This window comes from Vitis vinifera, chromosome 11 (assembly GCF_030704535.1).
Source record: "Vitis vinifera cultivar Pinot Noir 40024 chromosome 11, ASM3070453v1".
Classification (NCBI taxonomy): domain Eukaryota; kingdom Viridiplantae; phylum Streptophyta; class Magnoliopsida; order Vitales; family Vitaceae; genus Vitis; species Vitis vinifera.
In genome coordinates this window covers 2,919,268-2,940,648 of record NC_081815.1, presented here as the reverse complement: position 1 = coordinate 2,940,648, position 21,381 = coordinate 2,919,268, and the positions used below count along the sequence as shown (strand labels likewise).

The 21,381-nt window shown below is 35.9% G+C and overlaps 3 protein-coding genes across 4 annotated transcripts; all 3 read right to left on the bottom strand.

Moving 5' to 3' along the window:
• Positions 1-2,918: 2,918 nt before the first annotated feature.
• LOC100259540 (protein NRT1/ PTR FAMILY 1.2) lies at positions 2,919-4,937 on the bottom strand. The gene is made up of 5 exons (XM_010658191.1): positions 4,847-4,937; positions 4,519-4,736; positions 3,962-4,194; positions 3,677-3,788; positions 2,919-3,623 (listed from the first exon to the last, which is right to left on the bottom strand). The coding sequence occupies exons 1-5, from the start codon at positions 4,935-4,937 to the stop codon at positions 2,919-2,921; spliced, it is 1,359 nt and encodes a 452-aa protein (XP_010656493.1).
• A 2,542-nt stretch (positions 4,938-7,479) lies between these two features.
• Positions 7,480-9,529, bottom strand: LOC104880675 (protein NRT1/ PTR FAMILY 1.2). Its single transcript, XM_010658190.2, has 4 exons — positions 9,397-9,529; positions 9,085-9,302; positions 8,456-9,000; positions 7,480-8,380 (listed from the first exon to the last, which is right to left on the bottom strand). The coding sequence occupies exons 1-4, from the start codon at positions 9,527-9,529 to the stop codon at positions 7,480-7,482; spliced, it is 1,797 nt and encodes a 598-aa protein (XP_010656492.1).
• Positions 9,530-12,161: 2,632 nt separating this feature from the next.
• On the bottom strand, positions 12,162-21,360 carry LOC100242430 (putative E3 ubiquitin-protein ligase LIN-1). Of its 2 annotated transcripts, none has more exons than XM_010657995.3 (15): positions 20,144-21,360; positions 18,714-18,947; positions 18,537-18,622; positions 17,289-18,458; positions 17,027-17,171; positions 16,599-16,856; positions 16,091-16,397; positions 15,388-15,512; positions 15,189-15,305; positions 14,178-14,309; positions 13,976-14,098; positions 13,652-13,762; positions 13,396-13,542; positions 12,569-12,814; positions 12,162-12,460 (listed from the first exon to the last, which is right to left on the bottom strand). In XM_010657995.3, the coding sequence occupies exons 1-15, from the start codon at positions 20,942-20,944 to the stop codon at positions 12,443-12,445; spliced, it is 4,020 nt and encodes a 1,339-aa protein (XP_010656297.1). In that variant the 5' UTR covers positions 20,945-21,360; the 3' UTR covers positions 12,162-12,442. The 2 variants fall into 2 exon arrangements, with proteins under 2 accessions (XP_010656297.1, XP_010656298.1); XM_010657996.3 differs by lacking the exon at positions 20,144-21,360 and adding an exon at positions 19,087-19,455.
• Positions 21,361-21,381: the final 21 nt, after the last annotated feature.

Genomic DNA, 21,381 nt, shown 5'->3' with positions numbered 1-21,381 from the left:
CAATCGTCGTCTGTTGAAGGTGTTCTTAATTTGGAACCTGATCCATTCATGAAACGATTACCACACCGTCATAATAGAGGTATTCCTAAACCTACATATGAACCTGAATTGTCTACCAAAGTCAAATATTCTATGAGCAACTATGTGTCTAACCATCGTTTGTCTGAATCAAATAAGTCATTTGTAAATCAATTATCTACTATAGCTATTCCTAACAGTGTGCAGGAAGCCTTAGCTGATCCAAGGTGGAAAGCAGCCATGAATGAAGAGATGAAATCATTGCAGAAGAATGAAACATGAGAACTCGTAGAATGTCCACCAGGAAAGAAGCCAATTGGGTAACGTTAGATCTATACTGTGAAGTACAAGGCAGATGGTAGTATTGAATGATTTAAAGCAAGACTGGTAGCAAAAGGGTACACTCAAACTTATGGAATTGACTACACAGAGACATTTGCACCTGTAGCTAAGATCAACATAGTTCGAGTATTACTGTCTTTAGCTGCAAACCTAGATTGGCCATTACAACAGTTCGATGTGAAAAATGTCTTTCTGCATGGCAAGTTATCTGAAGAAGTATATATGGATCTTCCACCAGGATGCATGGTGTCAGAAAAGCAATGTCAGAAGGTGTGCAAATTGAAGAAGTCATTGTATGGGTTGAAGCAATCCCCAAGAGCATGGTTTGGAAGGTTCACAAAGTCAATGAGAGCTTTTGGCTATCGTCAAAGTAATTCAGATCATACTTTGTTCCTGAAAAAACAACATGGTAAGATTACCGCACTCATCGTATATGTGGATGACATGGTAGTTACAGGAAATGATCCTGAAGAAAGAAAAGTTCTGCAAAATTATCTATCTAGAGAATTCGAAATGAAAGATCTAGGTCCTCTGAAATACTTTCTTGGGATTGAAGTTTCTCAATCAAGTGAAGGAATTTTTCTGTCTCAAAGAAAGTATGCCTTAGATCTTTTACAGGAGACTGGAATGTCGGGATGTCAACCTGTTAATACACCAATAGAAGAAGGTCTGAAATTGTGTGTTGAGTTTAATCAAGTATCAACTGATAAGGGAAGATACTAGAGACTTGTGGGGAGATTAATGTACTTAGCTCATACAAGACCAGATCTTACTTATGCATTGAGTGTAGTGAGTCAATACATGCATAATCCTGGAGAGCAACATATGAATGCAGTCATGCGTATTTTGAGGTATTTGAAGAATGCTCCTGGAAAGGGAATTTTGTTCGCTAAAAATGTTGATCATCAGAGTATAAAAGTATATACTGATGCTGATTGGGCCGGTGCAGTGGATGATAGGCGATCTACATCTGGTTACTTTATCTTTGTAGGTGGTAATCTTGTGACATGGAAAAGTAAGAAGCAGAATGTCGTCGCCCGTTCAAGTGTAGAAGCGGAATTTAGAGGTATGGCTCTAGGACTTTGTGAGGCATTATGGCTAAGACTCCTCTTACAGGATTTAGGTTACCTATCTAGGCAACCAATCCGATTGTTTTGTGACAATAAAGCCGCATGTAACATTGCTCATAATCCAGTACAACATGATCGTACAAAGCATGTCGAGGTGGATAGATTCTTTATTAAGGAAAAGTTGGATGATAAGATTGTGGAATTGCCTAAGATTCGATCAGAATATCAATTGACTGATATCCTCACCAAAGCTGTCTCAAGTCAAGTGTTCTCAAAATTTTTAGACAAGTTGGGCATGTGTGACATCTATGTACCAACTTGAGGGGGAGTGTTGAGATATTAGGAATGCTTTCCTTATATCATTTAGTGTTGAGATATTAGGAATGTTTAGATATTAGGAAAATTGAGATATTAGAAATATTGAGATATATATTATGAATATTGAGATATTAGAAATATTGAAATATTAGGAAAGTTGAGATATTAGGATATTAGTTGTTATTTCCTTATATCATTATTTCCTTGTATCATTCATTCCCATTCTTAAAATGATGATTACCCTCTATATATTCTCTGTACATAAACGAATGAAAGTATGAATGGAAAAAACTATTATTTATCAATTTGAAGAAAGAAGCCAATAATAGTAATCATAGTGAGCCTTGTTCAGGTTATTTGACACCCAACTCACCTTCCCACCCCTTCTGGTCACATCATTCACAATTTTTATTACTAGACTCCCTGCCAAGTTAGCTATAGCCATGGTCTTAGGGAACTGGGAGTATTAGAATTCTATTTGCCCAACTGCATTGAAAGCCTCAGCTAGTCCAAGCAGGCAAGATTGTGGCAATAGCCAAAATGCAGACATGTTCACCTCTGCCATTGGATTTTCTGAGAGTCCTGATTGGATTGTTGTGATTCTTCGCTTCCTTTCCACCATGCCTGCTACTACAAAGCCTGCTCATGAGGTCAATAGGCCGACCCCCGTACGCTGTTTGAGGCTAAGTCCATGGGGGCTTTTGGTGTATTTTGATAGAAGGGAGCGATAATTGGATCATAGATGGCAGCGCATACGGTCAAAGGGAGGACTCCAAAGACACCAAAGGAGGTTTGTGGAATTTGGAAGTTGGGTGTGAGGTGCCTGTCCATTATGCTGGCTTGTATCACTGGGAAAGAGTATTGGCTAACGCTCATGGCGATAACGATGCCGCTGGCCCATAAGGGGAGGAATCTGATAAGTGTTTTGAATTCTTCGACCTGCTGGACTGAGCAGAGGTTCCAAGACTTCAAAGCTAGACCATCAAATTCCAAGTCCTTGTCCCTGCTCTAAATATGTAACACGTTGTATAACCCATTTAAATTAAATGATATAAATTCCTCACTAAAAAATGAATATAACAACACTAAGATAATAAAATTTGAATTAGAAATTTTTTATTTCTCAACAAAAGCATGGAGTAATAGAAATCAAGCTACAAGTCTTGCTGTTTAGCTTTCACTTTCAACCCCTGCATTCGCGGACCCAGGCCTAGCACCCATAGGCCCAAAAGCCCAACAACAGATGTAGTAATACCCCAAATTAACCACACCCATTGCAGTCAGCAGCCAATAATAATAATCCAAGTGTCCCCTGTTGATATTGTCTGCAAGCCAACCCTCCTTCCCCCCCTTATTCGTGGCCGCATCGACAATCCTCACCAAAATCACTCCTATCACGCTGGCCAACGTGCCACCCAGCGTGGAAAGAGCCATTCCAACGCTGGTCATGCTCTTAGGAAGCTGAGAGTATATGAATTCTATCTGTCCTATTGTATTCACCGCCTCAGCCAATCCAAAGAAGCTGTATTGTGGAATCAACCACATTGCCGACATGCTGGTCACTGCGTCTGGTCTATCAGCAAATCCTTCATTATTTGCGGTTCTCCGCATCAGGGTTTCTGTTACTCCGCAGAGTGTCGTGGCCGCCACCGAGAGCATCAGCCCCATTCCCATGCGGAACTTGACGCTGAGCCCGCGTTGATTTCCGGTGAATTTGGCTAAACTGGGACGACTACCCGGTCGTAGATCAACACATATAGTATCAGACCGACGATTGTGAAGACATAGAATGATCCGGCTGGAATTTTGAACTTGGAGGTTAGGCGGCGGTCCATGGAGTTGGCTTGGACTGTGGCGAATGACTGCTGGTTGATACTGACTGAGATCATGAAACTAGTGGACCATATCGGGATGATTCGTATGATTACTTTGAGCATTTCTACTTGCTCGATGGTGCAGAGCTTCCATGGCTTTGCAGATGAACCATCTGGATTTAAGTCCTTTCTAGGATCTTTGATAATACAGGCTTTGTTAAGCCACCTGCTCAAGAAAGTAAAAGAAAATTAACCAAAATAAAAATGTGTTATATGCTAAAGGTAAATACTACATTTGGTTGACGCCGTAGAATCTCTATATCATCCCATTGAATAGTATGTTAAGATAATACAATGGGATATATATCTTGGAATATATATCATTTTTCAAAGTCGCACCTCAAGTTTCTGGTTGGAGCAGTGAACATGGAGTCGTGGTCACGGTGATAACCAGAAGTCAGGTCAGGGAAAGGAAGTTTTGCGTTCCTAAAGGCAGCCACAAGCACTTGAAAGAAGGAGCTGAACAATGTTTTCTCAGGAACTCTTTTTATATAAAGAGAAGCACCCAACAAGAAAACCACACTTGACACAAGCATTAGAATGGCAGGAACTCCAAACCCAATTTTCCATCCCTACTGGACTTGAATATAGACGATAAGAGTCAACGCTATAATGGTAGAGGCTCCAATGGATGCATAGTACCAGTTTGAATAAACGTATAAAAATAATTTATTAAATTTACACCTATTTTTTATTTTTTTTCTCTATTTTCTTTCTTGAGCATTTTCCCTCAAATTTTTCAAAACCAAATATAGCCTAAATGATGTTATAACCCATCTTACTTTTTTGCTCCTCTAAATTACCAGTTGGATAACTTTAATTAAAAGAAAAATCTATCATCACTCTTCCAAGAAACAAAAACAGAATAAAGAGAAATGAAGAAATAGAAGACTAACAAAAAAGCTGAAGAAGGATCCAATGGCAATGACCTTAAACCGACCCATGTAGGAATCAGAGAGAAAGGCACCCACAACTGCTAAAGCACTTGATAGAGCTGACCACAGGGTCAAAATGATCGCCGCATCTGTCAACTTCATATGATAATCCCCTATCATATACAAAATGATATTGGCCAGCAATCCATAGTTTGACACCTTCTCAAACGACTCATTCACTGTATTCATTCACCACCAGAGAAATCGAAAAATTAATGAAAAAAAAAAAAAACTGTATATTTTCAATGGAGAAAAAACACAGGGATCATTCATTCATATGCGTACGTACCAAAGATGAATGGCATGGTCCTAAAACCCCCCCTTCTGGGCCTTGAAAGCTTGTGTTCAGGCTCGGGGTTCTCTTCTGATGAAGCCTCCATCTTCTCCGGCCGGCCTCTCTTCTGCAACTTCCTGCTCACAGCGTTTCAAGGCTGCTGCAGCCTTTGGCCCGCCTCTAATCTATATACAAGGAAGACGCCATTAAGATTCACTCTCAATTCAGTTCGAGGAGGCCTGGAAATGTTCTTGGTGAAGAGCTTCTTCCATCTTTTTATTTAATTAATAATACTTAATTTCTTCAAATAAATTGTTTTAGTTGATGGATGATCGAGTTACTAGAAATAATAAGGGCATGTTTGATGGTCAATTCAAAAACACTGAGATGGGGGTGGGATGAAAACATTTTCTAAAAATGGTTCTTGGAAGGGCTTTTATTTTTCAAAACATTTATCTTGTATTTAAAAAAAGTAATTAAATAATAATAATTGTTTTTTGATATTATATCAAACATGGCTTTCTTATTTTTATTCCAAATCATTTTCAAACATTGTCCTTTTAATATACTAAACTCACTTTTCGAACATCATCCTTAAAAATAAATGTAAAAAACAATTCTCAACATTATTAAAATATTAAGAAAAATGATTTTCTCATATTTGATTGTACTATAAAAAATGTTAAAGAAAATCAAATATAATTAAAATTTATGTATTTTTAAATTATTTAATATTTATATTAATGAGTTAAGATAATTGAAATAAATTTGAAATAACAAATAAAAATAATTTATTGATTTTAAATTTATTTTTATTTTTCTTCCCTTTTTATTTTCTTCTACTTTTCTTCTTTATTTTTTTCTCTTGCATTTTCCTTCAAATTTTTTGGAAACTAAACATAGCTAAAAGTAATATTACATTGTTTTCAAAATAAATTTCCATTTCAAAATTTAAGTATGCTTATACATAATGCCATTTTCTTGATCTATTCTTCATATTTTTACTTGGTTTTTTCATAATATTTTAAAAAATTTACCTTAAGAGTATGTTTGGTTCCTAGAAAAATTGAGGGAAAATGCAAGGGAAAGAAAATATAAAAAAAAAAGTATAAAAAAATAAAAAGTAAAGAAAAATAAAAAATAGATTAAAAATCGATAAATTATTTTTATTTATTATTTCAAACTTATTTTATTTATTTTAATTCAACAATATAGATATTAAATAATTTAAAAGTGCATAAGTTTATAACTAGTTTTAATTATATTCAATTTTCTTTGATATTTTTTATAGGACAACCAAACTTGAAAAAATCATTTTCCTTTACATTTTTTTTTCTTTCTTCAGTATTTCCAGAAAACCAAACATAACCTAAATATATTCTCAAATTTTATCATATTTTTATTATAAATTCTCAAAAAACTAATATGAATAACCTATTCCAGAAAAGAACATTATACATCTACACATAATGCCATTTTCTTAATCTTCCTCGTATTTTTAATTGCTTTATTTAATTCATAATATTTTACAAAAATTACCTTAAATTTATTCTCCAATAATGTTTGCAAGATCAACCATATGTAGGTTGATTAGGTAATAGGAATTTATAAAATTGCCTTGAAGAGTGAAAAGGCACATTCCCAAACGTATGAAAAAGTACTCGTTTTTAACTTCAATGTCTTTCAATATTTTGACTATTTTCATACAACTTTTTAAAGAAAATATTATTTTTATAAGAAAAATATAGGGGTATTTTTATTAAAAATAAATTAATTTTTACGTTAATAAATATGAATGGTAGATTTACAAATTTGGGATTATTCTATCTCTTTTAATCAAATGGCCGAAATTTATATGATAACATATATAATATAAAATATTATATATGCAAGAAAAATATATGATGACATATATATTATGTATTTAAGATATGTTTTAAGTTAGATTGTATTGAATATTACCATGCCTTGGCCTTATATTATATTGGATTATGTTTGATTAGTGGGATAAGAAATTAAAGGGTATGTATATTATAAAATATCATATCTAATTATATAAAAAATAGATATGATTTTCATTGAGATATGATATCCTTATATATTATATTTAATAGGAATGATATAGCATATCCAATGTAGTGATATGTTATATTATATTTATATTTAGTTTTTCAAAGGAATAAAAATATAACATGAAACATATATTATTTTTCAATCTTTAAAGAAAAATTATATTATATTTCAATATTTTCTATTTAAAAAAAAATTCTCTTACATTGAATAATATCCATGATTAAAATATTTAAACTTTATAAATACTTTTTTTTATATTATATTATTCAATATATAAAAATAACATATATATCAAATAACAAATATATTAATATTATTTTATAATATATTTAATGAGATTAATTCAAAGAAGTAATTGGATGACAATGGTTTGCTCAATGACAAGAAAAATCTGAAGTATATTATTTTTACAATATACAAATACCTCAATTCATTGCAGATATTGTAAAAATAATATATATATTATTTTTACAATATCTGCAATGAATTGAGGTATTTGTATCTACATTTTCTGAGTTCAAGATGTTTGAAGATCTCAACCAAGATTACTTTCCAAACATCCAAAAACATGAAAATCAAGCTAACGGAGTTGCTCTACTTTGAGGCCTTTCTTCACTTTCAACCATTTCATCCCTTACCAAAGGCTCACCATCCATAGGTCCATATGCCCAACAACAAAGGAAATAATACACCAAATTGACCACACCCATCACAGTGAGAAGCCAATAATAGTAATCCAAATGGCCTTTGTTAATATTACTTGAAAGCCAACTAACATTCCCTCCCTTCCCTGTAACCCCATCAACAATCCTCACCAGAGCCGCCCCCACCAAGCTGGATAGAGCAGTTGAGAGGGTATGAAGAGCCATTCCCATGCTGTACATGCTCTTGGGAAACTGAGAGTAGTAGAATTCTATCTGTCCAACTGCATTCATAGCTTCAGCCAGCCCAAACAAGCTGTATTGTGGGATCAACCACATTGCAGACATGCTTGTTACCGCATCTGGTTTATCAGCCAACCCTTCGTTGATGGCAGTTCTCCTCCTTATGCTCTCTACTATTGCACACAGCACCGTGCCCACTAGCGATAGCAGTAGCCCGAGCCCCATGCGCAGTTTGGTGCTGAGCCCACGAGGATTTCCAGTGTATTTCACTAGAATTGGAGTTAAAACCCGGTCATAGATCACCACATAAACTGTCATTGTGATGATTGTAAATACAGTGAATGATCCTGCTGGAATTTGGATGCTGGGGAAGAGGTGTCTGTCCATGGAATTTGCTTGGATTATGGAGAATGACTGCTGGAACATACTGAGTAGAATCATGATACCAGAGGAACAAATTGGGATGACTCTCAGAACTGCTTTGAGGAATTCTACTTGATCAATGGTGCAGAGTTTCCATGGATTTGAAGCATAACCATGGGGGTTTAAGTACTGTTGGGGATCTCTGATGATGCAAGCTTTGTTAAGGTACCTGATCAGGGAAAAATATATATATTTATCATAATAAACCCTCAATTTTTTAGTCAATTGTTAATTCATGTAGTACCTTAGTTTCATGGTGGGAGCAGTGAGGAAGGAGTTGTGGCTGCGATTGTAAGCTGAATCCTGATCTGGCAAGGCAATATTTCTGTTCCTAAAAGCAGCAACAGGCACTTGGAAGAAGCCAGTGAAGAAGCTTTTCTCAGTATTTACTTTAATATAAAGAGAAGAACCCAACAAGAACATGACAAGTGACAAGAGCATTAGAATGGCAGGAACTCCAAAGCCCACTCTCCATCCATACTGGTCTTGAATATAGATTATAACAGTCAATGCTAAAATCGCTGAAACCCCAATTGAAGCATAGTACCAATTGATGAAGCTTTGCTGTAGCCTCTCATTGTTGGAGTTCTTTTTGTTGTCTAATTGGTCTGCACCAAAGGCCATGGAACATGGCCTGATACAGCCTGCTCCAATGGAAATGAACACCAAGGAGGAAAGGAAGAAAATAAGCTGGGCAAGCGTTGCTGAGTGGCAGCTGCTGCTCAATGGGCTGCAAGGGGGAGGCTTCAGCTGTGGATTCATGGCTGTTAACCACAAAAGTGTCATGCCCTACACACATAGAAAATGAATAGATATTAATCAACATGGATATTATTTCAATTACTCTGGGGTAACCTATAAGAAGATACTTACAAGAAGGCTAGAGAAGGAGCCAAGGGCAATGACCCTAAACCGACCCAAGTAGGAATCAGAGAGGAAAGCGCCCACCAAGGCTAACCCATTAGATAGAGCTGACCACAGGAACAAAATGGTTGTTGCGTTGGCCACCTCCATATGATAATCATTTAACATGTAGAAGATCATATTGGGCAGCAATCCATAGCTTGCCACCTTCTCAAAGGACTCATTCACTGTAATTCATCAAAAAAAAAAATGGTGGAACATTGGTAAAAAGAGATGATGAGAAACTTTTAGTAAAGAAAAATGGTGAATATATCTGAGCACCTATGATGAAAGGAATGGTCCTAAAGCCACCCTTTCTGGACTCAAAAACCAGCTCTCTTGCGCTCTCTTCTGGAGGGTCATCCCTCATTGCAAGCAGATGTCTAGTACTGTTTCTCTCTGAAGAAGCCGCCATCTTCTCTGTCCTCACTCTTCTGCAACTCCTAATTTTCAATCACAAGTCTTCACAGGTATAGGATCTACTTCGCTTTGAAATTACAATAAAGGAACACCCTTTTCGCAGGCCCATGCTAAACTCCCAGTGGCATATGCTAAAGACCTCAAGCTACATTTATATAGGACTTTTAACAGCCCAACTGTAGAGATTCAAACCCACCAACCATTGCTAGCTATTAGCTGTCTCAGCAGTTTAGGAAGTTGCACCAGTTATATCAATCATATAACTATCCTTGGGATAACCCCAACTATCCTTTTGCCTGAAGCTGGACATTCTTCAACTTATGCCACACCAACAACCTTCTAGGCATGTATGCCTTCTCCCCATGACTCCTTTAAGACCATTCTCACATCTTGTTTGTTTGATAGTCATTCTAAAAACGTTTATAACATTTTTAGTACTTGAAAACAATTTTTTTGATAAAAATTTTCAAATATTAAAATCGTTTTCTAAAATCACTTTCTCAAACAAAATAAGTTATCATTAATTCTTATATTAACATAATTAAACTTTTCATGAAATTATCAAAAATATTATTTGAGAATTAATCTTTTAGCATGCTGCCATATTTGGGGTTATGCCATGGTAATGATCATACCAAATGTGAAGTCTAACGAAATTCAATTAGATGGACATCCAAAAGAGTAGGGGGTGTTAACAATCATGAATGCTAATGACAATTTAATTACATAAAGAGAAAATGAAGAGACAGTGAAAACGAACTTTGATTTTATTATATCCATTCTCCTTAAATTCTAATTCAAATTGAGGGTTCATCTTTTAAATTTTTCAATCAAGCCTCCAACTTTTTCAAACTCAAATTATTGATTCTTGTGGTCCTTTAACAATCACACCCTTAAGAAATACTTTACTTTTCAATTACTTAAGTAATACCTTACACTTAAAATTTAAATTAACTTACAAGGTTTACAATGGAAGAGAAAGTGATCAAGAATTCTAGTGACAAGTTTGGCTCAGACAATTACAAATTGAAAGTCAGAATTGATTCGGTGCACTAAAGAATATGTAAGTTATGATTAAAGCACTTAAGAACATAATTAAAAGATTTTTACACTTTATAATCAATAATAAAAAAAAATAGCTCTTTTAGCATTGAATGAAATCCAAAAGCCTCATATGTGAGTTTCAATGAGAAAGGCACATTTTTGTGCTCGAATAATCGACCTAGAGATCGACCTTATCAATTAACCATTTGAAGTCAAAAGGATACAACATATAGTCATTGGGAGACTACACTTTGATCAACTGAGGTATTGGTCATTGGTGCCTCAATTAGTTTCTATTGCTAAGGCAATGAACACTAATCTTGATTAGACCTAAGCGATCGATCAATCCTTGTTGCTATTTTTCATTTTTGAAAAAGTTGATAAGTTCAAACTTAAAACAAGGAGAACTAACTAAATATAGACCCCTAACATACTTGAAAACCTTTCAAAAAAAAATCTATTTACAAATTTAAATTGAGGTTTTCTTTAAATTTTTTCCAATTTTTTTAGAATGATTTAGGAACATTTGGATGGATTAAGATGCTCTAAAAGAATGAAATGATATGAACCTAGAGTTGTAATTTACATTACAAAAACTTATCCTAGAATCAATGTTTTCATCTAATTGATTTTTCAGAACTCTTGAAAGAACTTAAAAATACATTAATTTTCTTAACCATATTTTATAATCATCAAAATATATCAAAGGAGAAATCTTGGGCTAACAAAAGTGTATCCAAATGAGCACAATTTTATTGTTATTATTTTTTAAAAAGTTTAAAAACAAGAAATAAAATTACAATTACCAAACATATTCACATTTATAAAAATTTAAAACATAATAAAAACTCATTTACATTGTTCGCTCTTAAAAATAACAAAAATAGAAGTGTATCCAAGCCCATCTAAGTTGAGTCTCGCATTTAAATAAATACCTTATTCTCTGTATATATTATTGACTAAAAATCCATCTTATATAGCTTTTTTATTTTTAGCATTTAATGAAAATCTATCTTAGGTTGTGTCAAGGAGAATTTTGAAATAATAACTGTTCTCCTATGCCTTTTAATTTATTTGTTATATTATTAGACAAAGTTATCAAATAAGGCTATATTTATTAAGAAAAAAAAAACACAATGATCAAATTTGGTTGTCAATTGCTTCCAAGACATGTGTTTTATGAATTGTTTTGGAAACATGATATTTTCGTAAAAGATATTTTATTTTATTTTATTTTTTTGAGTTTTTTTTTTAAATAAATGCACAAATATAAATAATAATTAAAAATAAAATGCTAATTATAAAAATTATTTTTAATAAATATTTAGAAATATAGAAAACAAGTTAAAAATATTACAAATTTCCAAACAAGTTTTTGCTTTAGAAAAACATCCAAAAACTAAATAGACTTCATTTTCTCAATCTATAGCTGCCCAAATTTTCTCCAGTGAATATTGCATTTAGTTGTCAAAAAGGACAGATTGAATCTAAATTTAAAAATATAAACTTGATTATAAATCATGTATTTGATTTTAATCAAATCAAACCCAAAGTTAAATAGATTCAATGTAATTAGAAATACATTCCGACAGTAAAATATTTTTTTCTTGGATATATTGCAGAATGCCATATCATATAGACATCAGTTCTTGTACAATACTATCCACAATTAGGCATTACAATTCAAGAGGTTGAAAGTGAAAGAATTAGCATTTTTATTCTAATGAAATACAAAGATTTCTCAAGAAAAACTCTGGGGAGAAGCAAGGTTATTTGAAAAATGAAAAGAATTTCAATTGAAATATTTTACTTGCAAACGTCCTTCTATCCAAAATTGATGTATAATTAATTTACAGCACCACCTTTAACTCAGTTCCCATGCCTGCAAGCCAACACAAAAGTTTTAATTGTTACATGAAAAAGAACACTAATTGGAATTATAGAACTTGGCATATTATCTTAATCTGAGATGGAAGAGGATGTTGCTTACCTGTATGCGGCCATCAGAAGTTCCTACTACCAAAACTTCTTCATCACCATCTACAGCCATGCATTGTACCTTGCCATTGGTACCAGTTTGTAGTGTTTCTACTCTAATGAGCTTCTTCCTACACCAAATTTCCACAGTTCCTGACTTGCTCCCCAAATAAATTAGCTCTGAGCTCACTGCCAAAGTCCGAACTTCCATTGTGGATGCAAGTGATCCCACCATACTGTAGTTTGTGGCACTCCAAATCTTTGGTCATGCAAAATTAAACAATTTTAGTTGTGGGAAAAATTACATGGAATGAATCAGGTTTTTAAGAAAATCACTCCTTTTAGGAGTTGCTTAGTATTGGAGTGGGTTTTGATCATCTTATCTAAAGGCCAATTGGTGTCTAGTGAGGGTAGGCCAAACATTTTATAGCATTTGACATCACACATTATAGGCATGTTTTAGGAGCATCATTTAGGATACCCATCTCAGCCTTAAGGACATTATTGTTCCATCCTAACAATCCCTCTCCCAACATGAGGCTCTCGTGACCTGATGCATGACCCTTGATTGGCTCTAAAATGTCTTGTTGAATCGGGTTTTCACCATGTCATCTAAAAACCAACTGATATTTATTCAATATAGGTCAAACCTTTATGAAATTCAACATCACACCTCCCAGACATATTCTAAAAACCATCATTTGGGTGACTCATCCCTGGGCTTACGAGCGGGATTGTTGCATCCCAACACTTAGCACACCCTTGATCATGTGGAAAAAAAGTTTGGAAGGATAAAAATGGTCATAGAACTCAGCATCCAATGTGAATTTTAAGGGGTACCTTAACAGCTGCTCCATCCAAGGAAAAGCTACTTGAATATATCATTCCATCATGAACCTGCAGTGCATGAACAGGATTTGATTTCCCCAGCAATTTTCGCGTGCCACTTTGGATGCTACTCAGTGTTCCTGTGGCCAAATCAATTTCCTGAACATATAAGGAAGTCAATCATCAGAGTTCAGAGCTCCAACATTAACAAGAAAAAGTTCCAGAGTTGCATGTGAATGTGATCACTAGACTAATGAAAACTTGTTACCTGAATACTGTTATCATGGCACCCACAGTATAATTTCCCATGTACAAGAGTCAAGCACTTAACGTTTTTGTTCGGATTTAATAACTTGGATTTTCCATTCCATGAGTGAACCTGATAAAATAAGTTCTCAGTGACATTCATGCAAAGTCTTTGGATGCATGTAGGACAAAGATGCAATTTGGGATTCAAAGGGGAGGAAGACAGAACACAACTAGATTGATTTTTTTTTTTTTTTTTCATTTCACAGATTGAGTAATTGAGATAGCTCTAACATCAAGAAATAAAAAGTTGTCAGAAAAAGGGTTGGATAAATTTAAATGATACCTTGACGCCAGCTCCCTGTGGAATGAAGCATGCAATGCTATTGGCAACAACTAGATTGTTAACCTGATCTTTCATATCATGAATTTGTACACAGTAAATTGCTTCACTTCCAATCGACCATATCTGCTCATCGGATAATAGAAGAATTCAGCAATACAAGTCATAGAGATATTTGTTACAGAGAAGAGTCATCTGAGCATACCCTTGCAGTTCTATCAAGAGAGCCGCTGTACAGTCTCTCCCCTGATTCTAAAATTGCCAAGCTAGTAACTGCCTTGGTATGTTCTCGAGTTTCATGGATGAGATGAAGAATGCTACCTCTGCCAGTCCATACCTTCATTTTTCAGGGATAAAAAATGATATCAAACTTACAATTCAAAATTTCGTGCACTACTATGGAAAACATTACTTTTGCCTCTTGAACAGGATCAATATTAGACTATTCATGCCATCAAATGTTTGTATCTTTCCTGTGTGAATGAACCTAGGCCTCTTTATTTCTCATAAAATTTTTATTTTTCTTAAAAAAAAAAAAAATCTATAAAACCATAAAGATTAGCCTTAACAAATTTAGGAGCTATTAAGTTTGACTACATTTTGGAAGATGAGGCCAACCATGATAGAAAATTCCAAAGGGTTTGGTAACATGGAGCTGCTCCAGTACTAAGCTAAGATTGTTCATTCTGAAAACTCTATAAAAATTGTCCATTTTCTTGAAAAAAAATATGGGCTTCTCAAAAATAGAGATTTTAGGAAATGGAAAAGCATATATCACTGGAGGAAAAAAGAAAGATTTCAGCAACCCATGGTAGATCTGCATCTGCACCCACCCCCATGAAAAGGAACTTCATCTGAAAAGCTAGACAAAGAATTACCCACACTCACACCTTCCCTCCAGCAGACACACATGGGTAGGAGCAGATGAGGTGGGTTTCTCTGGCACCATCCAAAACTGAAGGAACTTTATCTGAAAAGTGAGATAAAAAAAAAATTCTGCATTTTTTCCATGGACATATACTAAGCTATTTCAGTTTGTATAACCATGGATGGTGATTCCCTTTCAAGAAGATACGTGCATATTTATCTTGATGTATATGCAAAATATATGCTAAAATTTATTGTCACTCTGCAAGTGTTTCAAAATTCACAATAATCAAATCATGGAAAGTGACCGGATAACTGAAGTCAAAAGCAGTATTGGGAACTAAATTACCTTTATCGTTCCATCTGAATGGCCAGAAAATATCTTATCCCTGAAGCAGACTATTGATAGCACTTCTCCATTTGCACTGCAATCTACTTGAACTAATTCTTTATGATTCCACAAGTCCTGCTTCCAAACAAGAACAGAAGATTATGTTAGAGCACTTCCTCTTTCTGGAATAGCACATGCAAAAGTACAACAAACTTACAATGCTAGAGTTGTTTCCTTCTGAGAAAACTTTCAGCATATCAACTGCCAATATACATGATTTCTTAAGCTGTCTCAGGCCTTTCAATATATCCTTCATGTGAGAAGTCAGATCATTGAGTCCCTCTGAAAGTTCCATAGAACAATGTTACCACTTCCAGAACTAAATTCTAAAATATACATGAAGAAGAAGAAATGCATGAAAAATGTTGTTAACACCCCATTATTTCGGAAGAACCTTAATGATAAACATAGGGCATTGCTATAGAACATTTTGGACATCTTAAGGAGATGAAAGCATCGCCATTTTCCACATAGCATTTGGAATCGGTCTGTTTTGTTTTCATAGCATTTAAAATCTATCTATTTTATATTATTTATAAGATCATTAGTCTTTAAATATTTAAAAAAATATTGTTTTCTTCCATTTTTGTCTCATCAACAAAATGATGACTCCAAGTAAGCCTTTTTCTATTTGTGATGACTAATCTAAACACAGAACTCCGTAGCAAATGGCAAAAACCAAATCACATTATGTTGATTTCAATCAGTATCCAAACAACCTTCTCGTACCTCACAGAATTTTTAAAAATATTTTCAAATCAAAGAGATCCTAGTAAGCATGTTAAATGAGCATACTTCCAAGTGTCTCACACCCAAATTTTAGAACATAAATTTTCTTTGTCTGGGATATTGTTGCTCACCAGGATCATGGATGAAGCTGCTCAGAGCAAGCATGGAAAGGGCTTTCTCTTCTGTGCCCTTTGCAGATTTGAACATGGATATGAAGTGCTTGAGCAAGCAGACTCGGGCTGCTCCTCTTATTCCTGTGTCTGGAAGAACAGTGAGCATATGTATAAGCCAAGTAGCTGATAGAAAGCATGATGAAAATAACTCTTGGTTTCTGCTCCTGAGGCCCTCTGCCAAAGCTTCAAACAACAGACCAAACTCATGGCTGACCAGAACAAATGCCATTTTTCTCTCCCATTCGTCAGCTGCCTGCTCTTCTTCCTATCAATGACAATAGAAATTTTTGAATATATAAAAGGACTGTAGTATGATGAACTACCAATATATAGGAGCACAATCAAAGAAATAATTAAACTAGTAAAAATCCAATACTAAGATATCCGAGAAGATTCTAAAGGTTGTACTCATATATCAGACTGCAGGAAAATCAAATATTACGGAAATAGTTCCAAAGAAACTAACCAAATTTTCTTCAGACTCTCCAGAACTGTTGCTGAGTTGGTCCACTTGCATTAGAGTTCTATAACTTTTGTCAAGTCCAGCACGTTTAAGGAGAGAAGCCCGGGTGAGGGACTTTCCAGAAGATGAGAACCTCCCTTGCAGCGACACAATTGTCTCAGCAGCTGCTATTTGGGCAGCAGGGAAGTCTGAGTTTCTCAGGCATGAAATAAGAGTATCCATTGCCTCTTCCCGGTATATACTCATCTTTCTTGGCTCCACCTACAAATCAAAATTCGTGTTAATTTACAATGACCCAAAAGGAAAGTGCAACTAGTGCTGCAAATTTCAACTATATGGAAACACCATGCGATCATTTTGTACTTGTTTTGTTCAAGGTTCTAATGATCTCATGCCTATTTGAAGTGAATAGAAGTGAGAATGTCTCGAACCAGGAGATCAAGCTGAAGAAGTAGACCAGCCACAACAGGACATTGGTCCTGGAGGGCTGTCTGTAGATAAATGAGGAGGGTGTGCATTGTACTAAAAGCACCTTCATCCTTTATAATGTGGAGAACCTGTTCGTTGAATGTCCTCCTGGGAAAAATCAGAAAAATCATTTCAAGTTGGCACAAATTCAAGATTTATGAACGAAAAAATCACTGGCAATGAGACTGTAAGACATGGGATTGAGGAAAAAAGATGCTATGGTACCTATTTAGTTTAACTAACTCAGAGAAGAAGTTAATTATCTCAAACCGTTCTCCATCACTCGCGCCCATGAAGCTCTCCAAAACAGGAGCCAATTCAGCTTTGTCAGCTATGGTATGCCTGCACTTTCCATCTTCCTGCATGCATCTCAACAAGATCCCAACTGCCGCAATTCTCTCCTCTGCCCACTCAGCTTCCAAGCTCTCAACAATACTTTTAATCGCTTTTGCAGATACTACAGTCTTGGCAATTGAAGTGACAATGTTCCCTTCACTGCTTCCAAGAATCTGTCCCAGTAGAAGAATAGAAGCCGTTTTTGGCTTCAAACACATCTCAAGAAAACCATCTTGTTTCTTCTTAATAACCACCAGGAGGGATTCCACCATATCCATCTCTATTAAGCTTATGGTGGAAGGTCTTAACAGATGTATCAACACAACAGCCTCCAGCAAACCATTCTTGAATAGAGCAACAATGCATTCCACATCAGAGTCAACTCGGGTAAGTGTTTGGATCACAGTTTTGTCTCTTGATCCAAGCTCACAGAGGAGAAAAACGGTTGCCCTCAGCACCCGGGGATCAACAGAATTAAAAAGGATCTCAACGAACCCATTGATAACAGCAGGTTTTGAGAGCATAGTTTGAATCTCCAATCCCATGTTCATTTCCTGCCAGAACCGCTCAATTCGGAGAACTGCCTTTTCTGACTCTCTCAGAATTTCAGACATACAAAGCTTGGTAATAGCAAGTCGCAGCTCACAAATCGTCCCATCCATGGTGGCTTGGCTTATTATAACACTGTTCGGAGAAGTTGAAGGTAGCACAGGCAGTGTAGAGTTGAAGATTGGGTCAGTCTCTGGGTCTGGATTATCAGAGTGAATTGAGATAAAACCAGGATTTTGTTCTTGCCAACTTGCAATGAGCCGTTTGAGTACATAGTTTGTTTTGGGAAGTTGGGTACTATGCAGCTTCTGGCGTGTGATTGGGCATGTGGAGTTTCCCCTATCTATCCATTCTTGAATTGCTTTCCTCTCATATGTCTGACCTGTCTCAAGAGTCACCGGATCATCGAATATGTGGCTGGTTATGGGACAGATAAAGTCCTTCGGAGGCGTACACTTTCCACCACCAGGCGGATCATCAGAATCTGCTGCCATGACACGTTCTGGAGAACTGATAACAGGAAAAATCCAAATATAAGAACCTGCACAAGGAAAATGTAATGATAATGAGTGTTTTAATTTTGCATACCTGCTGGATTCTGCATATATGGGCTGTTTCTGTTTTTGGATTTGGCTCCGTCTAGGCTCAAACAATGCCATTTTTCTGTTCTTTTTCTATAAGACAAAGATTAGCATCTCAAAATAACATCACTGCCTAGGAAAATCAGACCAGAGAGGATATCTTTTTCTTGTTAGTATCGATTACCTGTGTTTCACCTTCAGATTCTGAAGAAGAATTGCTCAAATTGTCCTCTGAAGAAGACTCCAGCTCAGAACCAGAATTTAGATTTGCTGATATTGCACTCAATGTCCTTGAAGATTTCTGGTTTCTGAGGATCTTTAGAGAGACCCTTTGAGGATAAAAGGGTGGAGACTTGGATTTACTGCTGCTACCGCTGCTGTAGAATTCAACTGACCTTTCTCCTTCAGTCCATGTTGGCTGCAGGACTCAAAAGAAAATTTTCAGATCTTAAAACACGGGACTCTGCTTGGAATGTCAGAAACTGCATTGAGAGAAACTAGTCGTTGACTCTCAAGCTCATAAATATTTAAGATTACTCCGGTCATTCAATACCCACATGCATAATATTGGAGAACTGTGTGAATACAGGATCTTGAATGATTCAAAGAATCTAATTGATATAGTAGTAAAGACCAAAATAGAAACAATTTATGAAGTTTCAGAGGCTTTGCACTTAATATAATACATAGTAGGTCAAAATTTTCAGAAACAAACATAGAAATTGATTTATAGCGAGATTGATCCAAAACTTGTATATATCATCACTTTTTCCTAGTGTTGTTTTACATATTGCATAAATCATGATCCTTGCAGACAGCTACAACAGTCCAAATTATTGACTTATCTGGCCCCGACCAAATTTTGTTTTTGTCATCTAATAATGCTAAGATTTTATAACAATTTTTTTGTCTTTGAGATTATGATCCGTGATAGAAAGTCCAAAAAGGTGGTAGGTAGACCAGCTCAGAAACATTGTCGTCTAAAGAAATCCTATCTAATAATTTGTCTTTCATGCTTGACGTGGTAAAAAAAAATGAATCTCCCGAGCAGCTGAGCGGGAAAAAAAAAATTAAGACTTAATTCCCAAGAAAGCAAACAGGGTGTATACTTTAAATCAGCTAGATAAAATAAAGAACCACTACAGGATATTGGATAGAGAAAGTTTCAAACACTAATTCGTTAGTCACAATATAATCATGACTGGTAATCAACTGGAAATTGAAAGTAACGTTATCGAATTGCAGGCCGTGCATGGTTTCCTAAAACTACGAGGAAAATAGAACCCAGAAAAGAAGAGAAAGAAGGAAAGAATAAATTCAACTACAGATGTGATTTTGAATCTTTGATAAACTTTCCCTCCACCCTTTCTGCTTTCCTCTTAACTTTCCAAAACGAAACTGGGGCTTTCAATATGATGAATTTTCCTCAATTCTTTCCTAATTTTTCACTTCTTTTTTTTTTTTTGTTGGAATCAGAACTTGAGAAATCAGTCGCAAAGAAAATATCAACCATTTTTGTTAAGAAAATGAAGTAGAAAGAAAAAAAGGAAAGAAAAATTTAGAAAAAAAAAATCAAATGTATTGAAGGAAGAATTATAGGAAAGACAGCATTACATTATTATACCGGCCGTTCCCCAATCCGATTTCTTCCACTTTGTTCTGTTCATCTTCATTGAATTTGAATTCATCACTTTTTCTGGTTTTTTCAAATATCAGTGATGGTGGACGAATCAATCTGCTTCCATTTTCATTGCCCAGAACCTCTCTGAAGTACCCAACTAAAAGCCTGCAATTCTCATCGAGAACCTCCTCATAGTCCCGCTCCAATTCCTTAAGCTCCGAAGTTTGACCGCCGCTCATTTTTGACAACAGCCTAGTGCCGGAAACTACTACCGATTCCTCAAATCTCGACCTTTTATCACTATCATAACCTAAATTTTTCGACGATAGAGATGACAAAATTCTGGATCTCTGATCTTTGAAAGATTGTAGAACTGGAAGGAGGTGGATGAGAAAAAACTCCTCAAACACCACCGGTGCAATTTCTGATCGAGCCAATGAAGGATCGGAGGAGAATATATTGAGGAGAGAGTGAGCGGCTTCAGTATGGCGGTTGAGAAGAGCGTAGAGAAGAGATAGAAGGAACGAGGAGAAGAGGGTATCAGGGTGAGAGTGGAGGAGCTTCTCGGCGACGCGGAGAGAGGACGATCGATTGAAGGAGCTGGAAGTGGAAATGGCGTTTTCTAGGGTTTCGGCTGCGAGGTTGAGTTGTCTTAAGACATTTTGGTCGGAAGTCGGGAGTTTCCGTCGGAGGGCAGATAAGAGACGGAGGCGGAGTTTGGACTGAGAGAGAGTTTCAGATGTGAAAGCGGTAGTGTGACGGAGGATTTCGGCGGAAGAGGTGGCACTGGCCATTGCAGTGCGGCGGTCGAGAGCGGAGGAGTCTGGAAATGGAGCCTCTGAACCTGGAATCTTTGGAGGTAGTGATGTCAACGGAATTACCGGTGAATTGGGACGGCCTTGATTACATGACCAGTTAACATCAAGCTGAAATTTTGATGGTACTGTTGGAGGCTTGGGGCGACGTAAAATGAAGGGCTAAAATGGAAATTGAATTAGGCTTAAAATTTGGCAGCAAATTGAGCCCATGACAGTGACACGAAGACAAATGAAACGAAAAAAAGGTAGGACCCTTGCCCGTAGCCGCCCTGGCCGGCTTGACCGTTACCATTACCATTCCCATTCCCAATGCCTCCAAAAGCCCACCGTATCCTGAACCCCTTAACTTTCCCATACCCTTTTCTTTTTAAAAAAAAAATTGAAATCTTCATGTTTGCCAGCCTTTTGCTACC

What these genes read in the sequence shown, in the direction of transcription:
- LOC100259540 (XM_010658191.1), bottom strand. Translation starts at nt 4,937, where the DNA reads ATGGAGGCTTCATCAGAAGAGAACCCCGAGCCTGAACACAAGCTTTCA. An exon ending in GCTCCAACCAGAAACTTGAG is followed by an intron (nt 3,789 to 3,961) that starts GTGCGACTTTGA and finishes TTTCTTGAGCAG; the next exon opens with GTGGCTTAACAAAGCCTGTA. An exon ending in AGCAAGTAGAAATGCTCAAA is followed by an intron (nt 3,624 to 3,676) that starts GTAATCATACGA and finishes GATCTCAGTCAG; the next exon opens with TATCAACCAGCAGTCATTCG.
- LOC104880675 (XM_010658190.2), bottom strand. Translation starts at nt 9,529, where the DNA reads ATGGCGGCTTCTTCAGAGAGAAACAGTACTAGACATCTGCTTGCAATG. An exon ending in GACCATTCCTTTCATCATAG is followed by an intron (nt 9,303 to 9,396) that starts GTGCTCAGATAT and finishes GATGAATTACAG; the next exon opens with TGAATGAGTCCTTTGAGAAG. An exon ending in GCTCCTTCTCTAGCCTTCTT is followed by an intron (nt 9,001 to 9,084) that starts GTAAGTATCTTC and finishes CTATGTGTGTAG; the next exon opens with GGCATGACACTTTTGTGGTT.
- LOC100242430 (XM_010657995.3), bottom strand. Translation starts at nt 20,944, where the DNA reads ATGGCCAGTGCCACCTCTTCCGCCGAAATCCTCCGTCACACTACCGCT. An exon ending in AATCTGAAGGTGAAACACAG is followed by an intron (nt 18,623 to 18,713) that starts GTAATCGATACT and finishes TTTGTCTTATAG; the next exon opens with AAAAAGAACAGAAAAATGGC. An exon ending in GCCATGATAACAGTATTCAG is followed by an intron (nt 13,543 to 13,651) that starts GTAACAAGTTTT and finishes TTATATGTTCAG; the next exon opens with GAAATTGATTTGGCCACAGG.